This window comes from Oncorhynchus keta, chromosome 8, assembly GCF_023373465.1.
Source record: "Oncorhynchus keta strain PuntledgeMale-10-30-2019 chromosome 8, Oket_V2, whole genome shotgun sequence".
Classification (NCBI taxonomy): domain Eukaryota; kingdom Metazoa; phylum Chordata; class Actinopteri; order Salmoniformes; family Salmonidae; genus Oncorhynchus; species Oncorhynchus keta.
In genome coordinates this window covers 28471033-28485398 of record NC_068428.1, presented here as the reverse complement: position 1 = coordinate 28485398, position 14366 = coordinate 28471033, and the positions used below count along the sequence as shown (strand labels likewise).

At 43.0% G+C, this 14366-nt stretch overlaps 1 protein-coding gene across 2 annotated transcripts; it reads right to left on the bottom strand.

The window, feature by feature from the left end:
* Positions 1-508: 508 nt before the first annotated feature.
* On the bottom strand, positions 509-13141 carry LOC118376183 (bone morphogenetic protein 2-like). Of its 2 annotated transcripts, XM_035762869.2 has the most exons (3): positions 12754-13141; positions 11448-11815; positions 510-6689 (listed from the first exon to the last, which is right to left on the bottom strand). In XM_035762869.2, exons 2-3 carry the CDS (start codon positions 11800-11802, stop codon positions 5776-5778), a joined length of 1269 nt encoding a protein of 422 aa, XP_035618762.1. In that variant the 5' UTR covers positions 11803-11815; positions 12754-13141; the 3' UTR covers positions 510-5775. The 2 variants fall into 2 exon arrangements, with proteins under 2 accessions (XP_052379905.1, XP_035618762.1); XM_052523945.1 differs by lacking the exon at positions 12754-13141 and having other exon boundaries at positions 509-6689; positions 11448-11808.
* Positions 13142-14366: the final 1225 nt, after the last annotated feature.

The following is a 14366-nucleotide window of genomic DNA, read 5'->3' as shown; positions in this document are numbered from 1 at the left end:
GGCTGCCATCAGTCAGGATGTGGCCCAGAAGTTAATTGACAGCATGCCAGGGCGGATTGCAGAGGTCTTGAAAAAGAAGGGTGAACACTGCAAATATTGACGCTTTGCATCAACTTCATGTTATTGTCAATTAAAGCCTTTGACACTTATGAAATGCTTGTAATTATACTTCAGTATTCCATAGTAACATCTGACAAAAATATCTAAAGACACTGAAGCAGCAAACTTTGTGGAAATTAATATTTGTGTCATTCTCAAAACTTTTGGCCATGACTGTACATTGTAGAATAATCATGAAGACATCAAAACTATGAAATAACACATATGGAATCATATGCAGTGGGGCAAAAAAAGTATTTAGTCAGCCACCAATTGTGCAAGTTCTCCCACTTAAAAAGATGAGAGTGGCCTGTAATTTCCATCATAGGTACACTTCAACTATGACAGACAAAATGAGAAAAAAAATCCAGAAAATCACATTGTAGGATTTTTTATGAATTTATTTGCAAATGATGGTGGAAAATAAGTATTTGGTCAATAAAAAAAGTTCATCTCAATACTTTGTTATATACCCTTGTATATTTCATCACCTTATATAATATGGACATTATTGTAAAATATCATCTTAAAGACTTATCTTCCTCAATAAAGGTTGAATAAATAAATACTAAATCATGTATTTATAAAGTTTTTTTTTAAATAAACATTTGTTTTTTCAGTCTGTTGATTCTAGATCCAGTTGGGACCTGGAGAGAGCGACAGATCCACGCAACATGGCAACTCACAGGAGAAACTGTGACAAGACTTAATGTTGAGGTGAGTAAGCCAAGGTTTTTTTGTGAAGACTCTGTAATGTGGTCTTTAGCTGGAGGATTAATTGGTCAGTTCAGAATATAAAACTGTGAAACATGGATCCCTGTTTGCCTATTGGTGAGTCCATCATAAATACACTGGCTGCCTGGAATAGACTCATGTCCATCCACGTTGCCTTGAGGAGAAGTATTTAACAATGTAGCCTCTTCTAGAATGAGTAGGCCCTTGACAGTGCACTGTGGCTTAGCTCCACTACCACGAGAAGGCACACACACGTTTGTTTTACTTTTCTTGTGGAAACCAAACAATTGATTCCCATTTCTAAACCTAACCCCTAACCCTAACCCTAAACCTAAACCTAACCCTAAATCTAACCCTAAACCTAACCCTAACCTTAACCTCAAACCCAAACCTAACCCTTAACCCTAATTGTAACCTTAACCCTATAGCTGACCCCTAAGCCTAAAATAGCCTTTTTCCATGTTAAAATGTTCACTTGTTTTTTTGCTATCCTTGTGAGGACTTCTGGTCCCCACAAGGATAGTAAAATCATGAACACGCACACACACAATGGAATAAAATACTATATAAGAATAAGTACTATCATCTCTCCCAGTCATTCTGGAAAAATCCATTTCCATATTTGTTTCTCCTGTTGACTGTGTGGACAAACGAGCGCCTGTTTTTGATGTGTTCAGAGATGCCACAGTTTCAGCTATGCTGGACGTCATCTCACTGATGCTTCTCGGAAAACAGAAAAAACACCATGTGCAGTGCACCACCTCTAAAATTAGCGTGCAGCACATGAAGAAAAAAAGACAAAAAGAAGAAGAAAGAAAGAGTCACAAGCGCCCCACCCTGCCTGGCGAGAGGCCGGGGCCGAGATCTCCCATAGCGACGGACGGAGCACTTCGCTTCATCAAAGGTGCACGGCACGCCGCACACTTTCCGAATACAGCACCGCCAGAAATCTGGAAATCTGATTTCAGAACCCTTATGATTTTGGTTGTTGGGGCTGCAGATACTTTTGGTGTGGTTTGCACACAGCTAAACGAATGGGCCTGCCATGCCAGTTTGAGAGGGAGAGTCCCTCTCTCCCTCTCTCTCTATGTTATTCTCATCAGTTCTGCAGCCGTTCTGTTGTGTGTAAACAAAAACAGAGAAGCACACCTTTAACTTATTTACCAGATGCTCAGAAAGGGAATAAAATAACCAGCTTTGAGTTTGGAGAGGGATTTAGTTTGAGGCCTGTGTAGCAGGTGAAGGAGGACCCCTTTAAACCAAGCATATCTCACACAGCATATCTCACAGTTGTTTTTAGCTAAACCATAATACATGGGCATAACAGAAATATACACACACAGTCTTATCTGACAGTGTGCAGTGCTCATGGTAGTCTACCCTAATAGAACTGAGGACTGTCACTCTGCATTGTCACAAACAGCTTATGGCAAAGTGACAAGTCTGCTAGTCAGAGCTGTGGTAGAAGTGAGTCATAATAGATCATTACTGTGACCTCTAACCTTGGTCCCCTAGGATAGGAAGGGGAGGAGGTGGGGTAGAAGGGGGGGTTGCTGATATAAACCTGGCCCTAAAGCCAGCCCCTGGGGGGTGAGAAACACTGGCTGACACAGAGTACCAGAACCAAGTGGAGTTGGATTAGGGGGCAAGGAGGGCAACATTCAGGAGTACACCCCACGTGTCCCCCACCCTGGGAGCAGTATTTCCCCCCACTCCAATGAAAGGTTTATAGACTGTAGCTATAAAGGCAAACCATTAAATCTAACATTGTTTTAACACAGGCATTTTCTTCCAACCCCCTCTCCCCCTCTTCCGACCTAAAAGTGTTGGCAGTTCAGGTTTTTTTGGAGGGGGGTGTAAAGTTTTACTGTTGAACATTTAGTTGATTTTCATCACATTTTCATTAACTTTGTCAGCGAAGTGACTTCCTCCTGAAGTCCATTAAAATGGTGTGCTGTGGCAAGGTAGGGAGGGAGGCAGAGAGGGAGACGGGCAGGTAGAAAGGCACACAGACAGGCTGAAAGGCAGACAGACAGACAGACAGACAGACAGACAGACAGACAGACAGACAGACAGACAGACAGACAGACAGACAGACAGACGCAGGCAGGCAGGCAGGCAGGCAGGGCTATAGGGGGGGACCATGTGCTGCTCTGAGTTCTGTGGTTGGGGTCTACACTACAGAAATGGACACCAGATGAGAACTATCGGGGGAACGGATGCAAGGTAAAATAAAATAACATGTGTAGGCCAGGGGATTGAAACTGATGGACCGGAACTGCTCTAGCACAAAATGGCTGCTTGTTGCATAACCCAGGTGGGTGCTGGGTAAGATTAGGTATTAGGTCATCTTTTTACTGAGGAATGTAATAGTTTTTCTTAAATATTTGTGTTTTGCTGTATTTTACTTGTTTTATATTGTATTAGATTTTTGTTTTTATCTCATGAAATTGTATATGCAGGACTCCCTTGTGAAAAAGAGACTGGTCTCAATGTTGACTCCCTGCTTAAAAAAAGGTTTAAAAAAATACAAATAACATCTGTCTGTTGCACAATGACTTCTCAATATACACAATGGCAAAACATCAGAGAATGAGTGAAAGTTGTTATCTTAGGACTTAGGGGCTTAAGGATAAGACATTTCACCATTATACAGCCGTTTGGAAATGTAACTCCGGTACTATTAAACGATAGATGAACTTGAGTTGAAAGCATATATTTGTTAAAATGGATTGTTTCCCCAAAAAGCCTACCAGAAAAGTCTTCGCTGATTGAAAAAACAACCATGATGGGTTGCTCTCTGCAAGTGAGTGCATGCATGTGTCTGAGTTTAAAACCAACATTCCATGGTTCCAATGTGCGCTCGTATAAAAAACATTATATTTAGAGCTTCTTGAGCTGCCTTGTGTTCCGTTCCAAACTCTGTCTAATGCAAACACAGCAGAAAACAGTCTGTCAAACTCCACAACCTTTCCTCTCTCGCTCTCTCTTCTTCTCACTCTCTCATTATCTACCCCGCCAGTGTGGCTCCAGTATGTATTTCATCTGTCTCTTTTAGGACTATTCCCAGTCACTCCATGTAGGCTAGTGATTGCATTACTTCTCTGAGAACAATAAAAGTATTAAGATATTAATTCTAACCTTTATGTCTGTGCTCTGTCTTGGACATGTGATATGTTTTGTTTTTGCCATCCCATCCTGCCATTATCTGTCCATATGAATAAGGTATGAGCATTAATCCCCTGTTGTTTGTCACTTGGAGTGTTGTTCATTAGTGTTCATTCATTCTAAAGCCCCGTTTATACCTGGTGCTAACATGGGTCCTTTGTCCTGATCTTTTCTATATTCTTATTGTGCCAACCTTTACAGAAATATGTCTACATATAGTATTAAAATGTGTCTGTTATCCGTCCATTGTATCTACATTGTGGACACATTTCCTGGTCCCTTCCTTTATGCTAATTATTTCACAGCTTTTCTTTCAAAATCATATTCATCTATCTATTGTTAGACACATATTGATGTAATCAGTCAATGGTGCCACCTGTCAATGACTTTAGAGGGTGGAATAATGATCATTTCAATAGTTTCACTGTCCAGATTGATTTACACTTGTAAGATATCTAGACGTGTCTGACTACCTCTATTCAAAATCAGATCAGTTTTTTTATTGTCAAAAAATGTGGGCACAATCAGAATGTGGACAAGATCAGGACAAAGGACGCAAGTTAGAACCAGGTATAACGGAGCTTAACAGAACTAAAACCACAACAGAAGAAGGCAGCCAAAAGCGGGACAATGTGCCTGAGCATGTGCATATGGAGCAGGGACACCTGTGTCTGTGTGTGTGTTTGTTTGTCTTTATTAATTAAAGCAGCTGTAGTCATTGTGTCTTGCTGAGGGCCCATTGTGTCTGTCTGATAGCTTGCAGCCTGTCATGTCTCAAATCGCACAGTCAACAAACTCACAGCACCTCACAGCACAGCACAGCCCAGCCCAGCCTAGCACAGACACAATACAAATCCCTAGCACAGACACAACTCAGCTTGTTGGTTTTCTTTCTCTCTCTCCCTACTTCCCCCCTCTCTCTCTTTCTCTCTCTCAAGTTAAGAAAATGAACTTTTCCCAGGGGTTAATTTTTACCTCTGGTTTCCTTCCCAGGGATCTGTGCAATGCCATGTAAACCTACTGGAGGAAAACATCTCGCTGTGTTTTCCCAGTCCTCCCCAGAGACCTTATAACATCTGTATAGATGTAGCAGCCTTGGACCCTTCTGTGATTCTGTACCCCACTGCAGACCATTACATCACTTACACTGACCCTTTCAAAACACACCGCCAGGCTCCAGTTACTGTGCGTTTATCATAAGAGGTGTAAATGCTTCATCTTGGCATCCACTGTTAGAGAGTTAGCTTTTAACCTTGTCTTCTCTGTTATTTTGCGGCTAATTTATGTGGGAGAGGTTCTGCTACTTTTGACCCCGTGACATCCTTAGTTTGATTTGAATGCTTTTCAACACGAATTGGGAAGTCAGCTGGACAAGTGTGGACAATTGGAGCAACCAAAGTGTTTTCTCATGATAAATACACATTATTTATTTACAAATAAAGTGGTTATAATAGAAATAAATACAAATAAAAATCTGAGCATTGTACTTCATGTGGTATTGCACCCATTTTGAAATGTACATCAGAAATACATTTTCAAAACCAGTAAAGGATTATTCCTCTGAGTAAAATATTTATTTTTTTCCCCAACTTTAAGTAGACATAAATATATTCATATATATTTGTTTTTAATCTTCTTCCAAAATAGCTATGTTTGTGTCTTTTCTGTCATATAAATAAAACGTCTTCATTGGGAAACCGGGTGTCCATATAACCTCCCTCTCTCTCTCTTTCTGAGTCTCTCCATCCCTCCATCCTTCTGTCTCGGTGTGTCTCACCGGCAGCCACATCCCTCCACCACCATATCCTGGTAGTTTTTGAGGATGACCTTCTCATACTCGTCCAGATAGAGCAGTGATATGGGGCTGAGCTCTGTGGGCACGCAGCATGCCCGGGGGATGTTGGAGTTCACAGAGTTGACCAGCGTCTGAACGATGGCGTGGTTGGTGGAGTTGAGGTGGTCGGCCAATGGGAAGGGGCACTCCCCGTGGCAGTAGAAGGCATGGTAGCCAGGGGGTGCAACTATCCACTCATTCCAGCCCACGTCGCTGAAGTCCACGTAGAGGGCATGTCTGCGGCAGTTGGCCTTGTGTTGGTGCTTCTTCCTCTGTTTCCTGTGGCCTGCTGCCTGCCTCTTGTCCCTGTGCAGCACCGCATTCCCCTGCCTGTCATGACCGTAGGTCACCAGCAGGGGGCGAGCCTGAGGCCATGAGTCCTGGTCCCCGTGGAGGGAGCGGCTTACCCTGACGTGTCGTCTCTGTCTTTGGCCCTCTTCGCCCTCCAGGGTGTCTGGGTGGAGCATCTCAACCAGGAAGCCGTGGTTGTGGCGCCCCCCGGAGGTCCACTGTGACACGGCGGGGCTGACGTCAAAGCTCTCCCAGCGGCTCAGAGAGTCCTGCACCAGCCGCGTGTCCAAGAGGCGTGTCAGGGGTTCCCCACGGGGAGACGCAGGGGCTCCAAACACCTCGTACACGTTGATACGATGGAAGCCACCAGCACTGGTCCTGGAGCTGTTACTGCTGTTGTGACTGGTGTTACTGGTGGGAGCTGCTGTGGCCCCCAGGACCTGGTCCCTGTATACCCGGAGCTCTGCAGAGGTGATAAGCTCTTCTCCAGGGATGGAGGTGAGGTTGAAGAAGAACTGCTGGGTTGTCCTGCCCTTCAGACTGGCCAGAGCCTCCATGGACTCTACAAGAGAGGAAAAGGAGAGAGCTAGGGTCAGTGGATGATGTTGACATAGACATTTATGTCTATGATCAGGACATGCTTTTTTTTTTACTGCAAAGGTTGTGTTGATAAAGGTGGTAGAGTAACTCCATGGAGAAAGTTACTGGGAATAGAGGAGAGCCACTAATGGTAGATACAGTGCTCACACGGAGAGCATGCTGCAATGTATTTAAAAAATGTAGAGGCAAACATGTATGTCTTTATAGATTATACAGGAACAGGGAAGAAGATTGACAAAGGTTTACTGTCCTGACAAACTGATATTCTTTCCACAGAGACATAGTTGTCATTCATGTCATCATACACACACTCACTAAATCCAGTGGAAAGGCAAAAGCTAACAGATATGACCATCCAGCTGCAATATGGTCAGATTCATAGATTTCATCAGAGTAAATGTCATGACATCAAAGCAGTGGTGTTCCAATGTTGATAAGATCAAGCCAAGACCAGTGATAGCATCTAACCATTATGCATGCGAGGCCACTAAATGCCATGGAGAATGTGCTGCCCTTTAGGATGTGGCTGCTACATGATGGAGTGCTGTTATTATTGAATGTGTGGAAAAAGGAATTGTCGTCCATCATGGAATCATCAAAGCTAGATTATTATGACATAATTACGGGCCACAGGGAAGTATGGCTCATTTATCTGTATGGCTCATTTATCTTTATGTTTTTTACACCTTTTTGTAGCAGTCTCTACATACACATTTTATTCCTATGTGTATATTTGGCCTGATTGAGAATGAATTACTAACATTAGTGTGTAAAACAAATGTTGGATACATATGTCAATGTCAGCACTTATATTTTCTTGATTGTAGTCAAACTTTTTACATTTACCTTTAAGTGTTTTACAGATGGCACAAAGACATGCTTGTTATCTGTTTGGAGTGGTAAAATAAACACTAACTTTGAACTCAGGGCGTTTTCAAAGGAGGCATTTAGGAAATTCCACCCCCTCATCCTAAATCTCTCTCCAGAAGCACAAAGACCTCAATTAGACCCATCAATCCTTATTGATGTGGGAAAACCCCTTCTCTCTATTTCTCTCCTTCAAACCCCTTCTCTCCTTCTCTCTATTTCTCTCCTTCTCTCCTTCTCTCTTTCGCCCACTCACTCCAAAATCCCTCTCTCCCCTTCGCTCTCTCTATCTCTCTCCGCACCCCAAATCCCCCCCTCTCTCTCTCTCTCTCTCTCTTTAGCTCCAAATCTTTCCCCCCTCCCCTGTCTCCCTCTCTCTCTCTATCCAGAACCCTGCTGTGTGAGTGCAGGAGGTACTGCATGCACTGTGTGAACAACATGTTGGGGCTTGTCTAAGAGTTGTGAAGCACAGATATGAGTGCATCAACATTCCTCATTTCTTGGCTCTCTGTGGGCCAAAACAAAAGATAACGGCTAATATCAGGTCCTTCATCTCTGCTGTCTATGGCAGCCGGTTACTGAGTTAGGCCTGGAAATGTTCTGTTTGGCAAAGATAACTAAATACAATTGAAACCCGATATTACAGAAATGAATTGCCTCTCTGAAATGAATATCACGGAACAGATGTGAAGAATGGATAAGGCTTCAGGCTTTGACATTATGGTTTACATGTGTAGCTACACGTATATTAAACATATAGGACCCCCCACTCTTCCCACCTCTACCATAGGAACAATCAAAATACCCCAAACCGTGCTGCACTGGAGCATTGGATGAAAAGACAGGAGGATGCAACGGTAGACAACTGAACATGGCTGAAATGTATCCCAAATGGCTACAATTAAGGTCAAGCGGAGGTTTACACTAGTGGAGGGAGTGGTCTCAGTCCCCGTCACCATACCTGTGTGGTTTTGTAGTGTGTCAGTGGTGTTTGTAGTGTTTCAGTGATGTTTGTATTATGTCAGTGATGTTTGTAGTGTCAGTGGTGTTTGTAGTGCCAGTGATGTTTGTAGTATGTCAGTGATGTTTGTAGTATGTCAGTGGTGTTTTTAGTGTTTCAGTGGTGTTTGTAGTGCCAGTGATGTTTGTAGTGTGTCAGTGGTGTTTTTAGTGTTTCAGTGGTGTTTGTAGTGCCAGTGATGTTTGTAGTGCCAGTGATGTTTGTAGTGTGTCAGTGGTGTTTTTAGTGTTTCAGTGGTGTTTGTAGTGCCAGTGATGTTTGTAGTGTCAGTGGTGTTTGTAGTGCCAGTGATGTTTGTAGTATGTCAGTGGTGTTTGTAGTGTCAGTGGTGTTTTAGTGTCAGTGGTGTTCGTAGTGCCAGTGGTGTTTGTAGTGCCAGTGGTGTTTGTACTATGCCAGTGGTGTTTGTAGTGTCAGTGGTGTTTGTAGTGTCAGTGGTGTTTGTAGTGCCAGTGATGTTTGTACTATGCCAGTGGTGTTTGTAGTGTCAGTGGTGTTTGTAGTGTCAGTGGTGTTTGTAGTGCCAGTGATGTTTGTAGTGCCAGTGATGTTTGTAGTGTGTCAGTGGTGTTTTTAGTGTTTCAGTGGTGTTTGTAGTGCCAGTGATGTTTGTAGTGCCAGTGATGTTTGTATTATGTCAGTGGTGTTTTTAGTGTTTCAGTGGTGTTTGTAGTATGCCAGTGATGTTTGTAGTATGTCAGTGATGTTTGTAGTATGTCAGTGATGTTTGTAGTATGTCAGTGGTGTTTTTAGTGTTTCAGTGGTGTTTGTAGTGCCAGTGATGTTTGTAGTATGTCAGTGGTGCTTTTAGTGTTTCAGTGGTGTTTGTAGTGCCAGTGATGTTTGTACTATGTCAGTGGTGTTTTTAGTGTTTCAGTGGTGTTTGTAGTGCCAGTGATGTTTGTAGTGTGTCAGTGGTGTTTGTAGTGTCAGTGGTGTTTGTAGTGCCAGTGATGTTTGTAGTGCCAGTGATGTTTGTAGTATGTCAGTGGTGTTTGTAGTATGTCAGTGATGTTTGTAGTATGTCAGTGATGTTTGTAGTATGTCAGTGGTGTTTGTAGTGTCAGTGGTGTTTGTAGTGTTAGTGGTGTTTTTAGTGTCAGTGGTGTTTGTAGTGCCAGTGGTGTTTGTAGTGTCAGTGGTGTTTGTAGTGCCAGTGATGTTTGTAGTATGTCAGTGGTGTTTGTAGTGTCAGTGGTGTTTTTAGTGTCAGTGGTGTTCGTAGTGCCAGTGGTGTTTGTAGTGCCAGTGGTGTTTGTACTATGCCAGTGGTGTTTGTAGTGTTAGTGGTGTTTGTAGTGTCAGTGGTGTTTGTAGTGCCAGTGATGTTTGTACTATGCCAGTGGTGTTTGTAGTGTCAGTGGTGTTTGTAGTGTCAGTGGTGTTTGTAGTGTCAGTGGTGTTTGTAGTGTGTCAGTTAGTCCACTGGGTGTCATCCCTACCAGGCCTCAGGAGAGGAGAACTACCAACCAGCCACCCATCCTGACCCAACCACTCCAATGAGTCATTCACTGGGTGGAAACTTTCTTGTGCAGTGTAACACTCAGGAGTCTGTGTAGAAGGCCATCCATGGACACATTGGGCATATACCGTACACTACTGGAGCTAGAGCCAAAGACAGGTACTATCAGATAGACTGTACAAAAAACATTTTTTTTTTAAAGTTTCAATATTTGGTTTTCATGTTTCATTATTAACTGTTCTGGTGTGTTTTGTTGCAGCATTGTAAATGTAGTGCCCAAATGAACTATTTGCCTTGTAACACTAGACTAGAGGGTTAGACATCCTCTGAGCACATGCCTACCTCTCTACCCACTGCTATTATACAACATAGTACAGATGCAATACCAAATCAAAAAACACCACCAGAGTTCACAACACCCAAAGAAAATGTCAATTTTTGCCTCCAGTTGAACTCTTGGATCAAATACCTCATATTTATTTGAGCATTTAGACCAATTGGCCCAAACTGAAACAATAATCTGGTCTGCATGTGTTTCTAAGGTATATAAATGTGTAGCTTTAATGTACAATCACGCAGTCCGCGACGCATATGTAGCTACATAATAAGTATGTACGCCTAATTACGTGGTTCTATTATTTGAACGTGCGTAATTGCGCATAAAGAGTGCGCATTGAGAGAGCAATTGGAAAAGGATAACGCGCACCCCCAAAACCAGAATGAGTAATGAACTGACTAGTCCTGTCTAAAAATGAGACGGAGCTATGTCTGCCACAGTGGCCTCTGTCATACTGCGTGTGTAGACAGTGTAGTGTAATGTCATGTCGTGTGTTATTGAAGTAGCAGCAGGGCGATGACTATCACTTGCGCACGCACACCGCCCTTTCTTTATCCCTCTCCTGTGGTGCGTGTCTGGAAAAACTGTTTTCAGGGCCCACGCAAACACCATCAATTATTAAGAAACAAATGACCCTTGTGATACCACCCACCACCTTTGATGTTTTGATGCCTGTTATAGCACAGTCAATGGAATGTTCCGGGTAACGGGTTGCATCACTGAATATTTCAGGGATTCGGCTACTTTACACTTCAAAGTTACACATCAAGTACTTCTCTGTCGAACCCTGATAATGAGTTTTACTAGTTACATTGTTAAATTACCCTTTGTTATTTTATGATCTACTTATGAAGGGTGTGTGTCCCTGACGCGTGTCACTCTTTTAGGATATGAGTGGGCCTGTCATAAAAAAAAGTGTAATTGCTTTGAAAATCCTCTTCACACTCTGAGTCATGTTTAAATACAGGGTTGACATGTCTGAGGGAGCAGAGGTGCTCTACCTTGCCAGGTGAAATATGCCACTAATACGTACCTTCGTGGTGAAAGCTTCTAATCGTGTTGGCCTTGCTGGCGGCTCTCTCTGCGTGCCTCCCCATGCTCCGGGGCCGTTTAGTGCTGTGGTCTCCGTTCAACGAATGCATACGGTACAGGTCCACCATGTACTGAGGCACCACAGCCTGTCTGCTCGGGTTCGGCCTCCGCTTAAGTCCGAACATATTGAGGAGCCGCAGCTCGAACTCGTTGAGAAAGTTCTCCGACTGCTCCGGGCTCTGTTTCCCGGACTCACTGTACTTCCTCCGGCCGACCTCGGGGATTAGTCCCGCAGCGCCTCCCAGCAACACCTGAGCCAGCAGCAGTACCAAGAGAGAACGAAACACGGCGACCATGGTCAGTTAGTCCCTGCGAGGAGAGGAGAGCAGTTTATGTCAATACACATGCGCCGCCGACACAGCACACAGACAGCTATCGACAGGAGAGACATTGGAGGTTCACTGTAACATTCCTCCCAGCCCAGCTGCGATAAATGGTTTCTTCTTCCATATAATAGTAATGTGTAAAAGAAAAGACACGTCACTTTGAAGTAAAGAACATAAAGGTTGGCAATAACATCCCGCGGGCTATGCTTAGTGAAATAGGGGATTGATCTTTTAACATTATAGCGGCAAAACTAAAACACCAGAATATCAAGGTGAGAAAGTAATGAAAGAGATTTGTCAAACAAAAGGGGGGTGGTAGCCTACAGGAAAGGAGAAATCAAAGAAACTGGAAGAAGACAGAGAGAAGACGGCAGACAAAAAGTCTGCAATTACAGAAGAGATAGTGTTTGGTGGGGGTGTATAAAGGAAATACCACGTAGACCATAGAACACACAAAGCATGACAGAATGTAGGTATCAAAAAGGTTCCAGTAGATACAGTCGTGGCAGCAGTCAGAAAGCGCTACAAGCGTCTATTTGGTGAGGCTTTGACGGCAATGTATGACTATAATCATGCGGGGTAGAGTTACTTCAAGGGGCTCGCAGGTGTGAGATATGACGTTCGTATCCTGGCCATATGTACCCCACTGCGCAGACAAGACATCAAAACACACCTAGGTCAACATCAAAAGTACATATCCTTAAGATACTAACAGTATTAATTTTTGTATGTACAGTATGTTTCGGAATTTATGTACCCCCTCCCGCAAAAAAAATGTATAAATACAAAATGGAAAAAAGAAACGTGGTTATTCTATCCAGAATACTCAGCGGATGGACATTTTATGAGAGTTTCTCAACTTTTCTCTAAATATAAAAGTTGTCATTGACTTCAATAATGAATACCTCTAACTTGTTTTACCTGATAAGGAAGCGCTGTGTCCAGTCGTCCTTCCAGCTTTGGGCTCCAATAAATTCCACATTAATTCGTGTTTATTCCACGCTTTTCCTCTGCGGGCGAAAGACAGTCCGTGCACTGCTCCGACCCCGTTCTCTCGCACATATCTCCGCAGCTGGGAATCTGGAGACGTCTTGGTCAATAGAATACAAAAATCGCCTAAAGTTATATCTATGAGGAGGAAGCAGACTGGTGTAGGCAGGACGGATCTAAATATAAAGCACTGTCGTTGAACATCTTCAAATGCGAACTTTTAGATAAAGTTTAGCAGAGACCAGGTGTAGAAGATCAGACTGTATAGTGAGTGTGTGGCTGTGGGAGCTCTCTCTCCTGAGCGCAGCAACACTAGCAGTCCAGTTGATTGGTGCCTTCGCTTCCCCAACGAGGCTTTTTGTCGTACAGTGATGTCACCAACGCAGAGCTGTCAATCATGTCGATTCCAAAGCACCTCCTGTGCATTTTCAACCAGTTCTGCACCTAGTAGCCTGCCCAAACTCGCGCTGGTACAGAGACAAAATTCTCATTTAAACCTTTAAATGTGTTATGACTCTTACAAAATAACTCAAATATGAAATTTTCTTTGATTATAGGCCTAGACTTTTATTCGTTCGTGTGATATAACATTGTTAATTTTGACAGCTTCAAAATATCTAACTTTAGGTTTCTTTTCCTTTCAGAAAATAGGCTACTCATCGTAATGCATTCTTCTAATGTTGGTTCTCATTTCATGCAGAACTAGGCCTATATTTTTTCATTTTTAATCATAGAGAACAATAACTTGAATCCCATTTTTAGAATTTTAATAAACTGCAACAGTTCAAAAACGAACCAGAGCAAGTGCGCCAACGTGTGGATGGACTATATTAATCTATATTAACCCCCCCCCCCCCACTCCCACACACACACACACACACACACACACACACACACACACACACACACACACACACACACACACACACACACACACACACACACACATGCAGGCAGGCAGGATAGGCAATGCTCACCCTGTGATAATTTAATAGAAAAATAATATAAACAATTGCCATTCTTTTTTTAATGTGATGTTTTTTCTCAATGATTCTTATGCTCAAAATCTCAAAATGTGCTAAAACTGCATCAATCTCTCAGGAAAGGAGTCAGTGTATTCATGCCTTCCTTTCCACCGATTCAAATCGGTGACACGTGCTGCCGTTCCTGACTCTAGTCACTGTTAATGGACAGGGTCAGCATAGGTCGCCTTTCCTTGCCTAGCTTGAAGTAGCTTCATTTGTTGCATTGCTGCACATGCATATTGCCTAAACACGATGTGTGGGTATTGCCTGGGGTAAACTCTGCACATTTGGACGTGTCTACATAATTTGGCGCTGTCATCCCTTGAACTCACACATGGACTATACCGCACTTTAAAAAATGTCTGAATTGGAATAATGTAACTCCTCTTTTTGTGTCAGAGTGAAAAATGGAAGGAGGCCCTGGGGATGCTTCTCCCACAACACCGTGGGCCTGCTGTTTGCATACAGAATAAAATAATGGACATAGGGTTCTTCTGTGACTGGAGGATCACTCTGAAT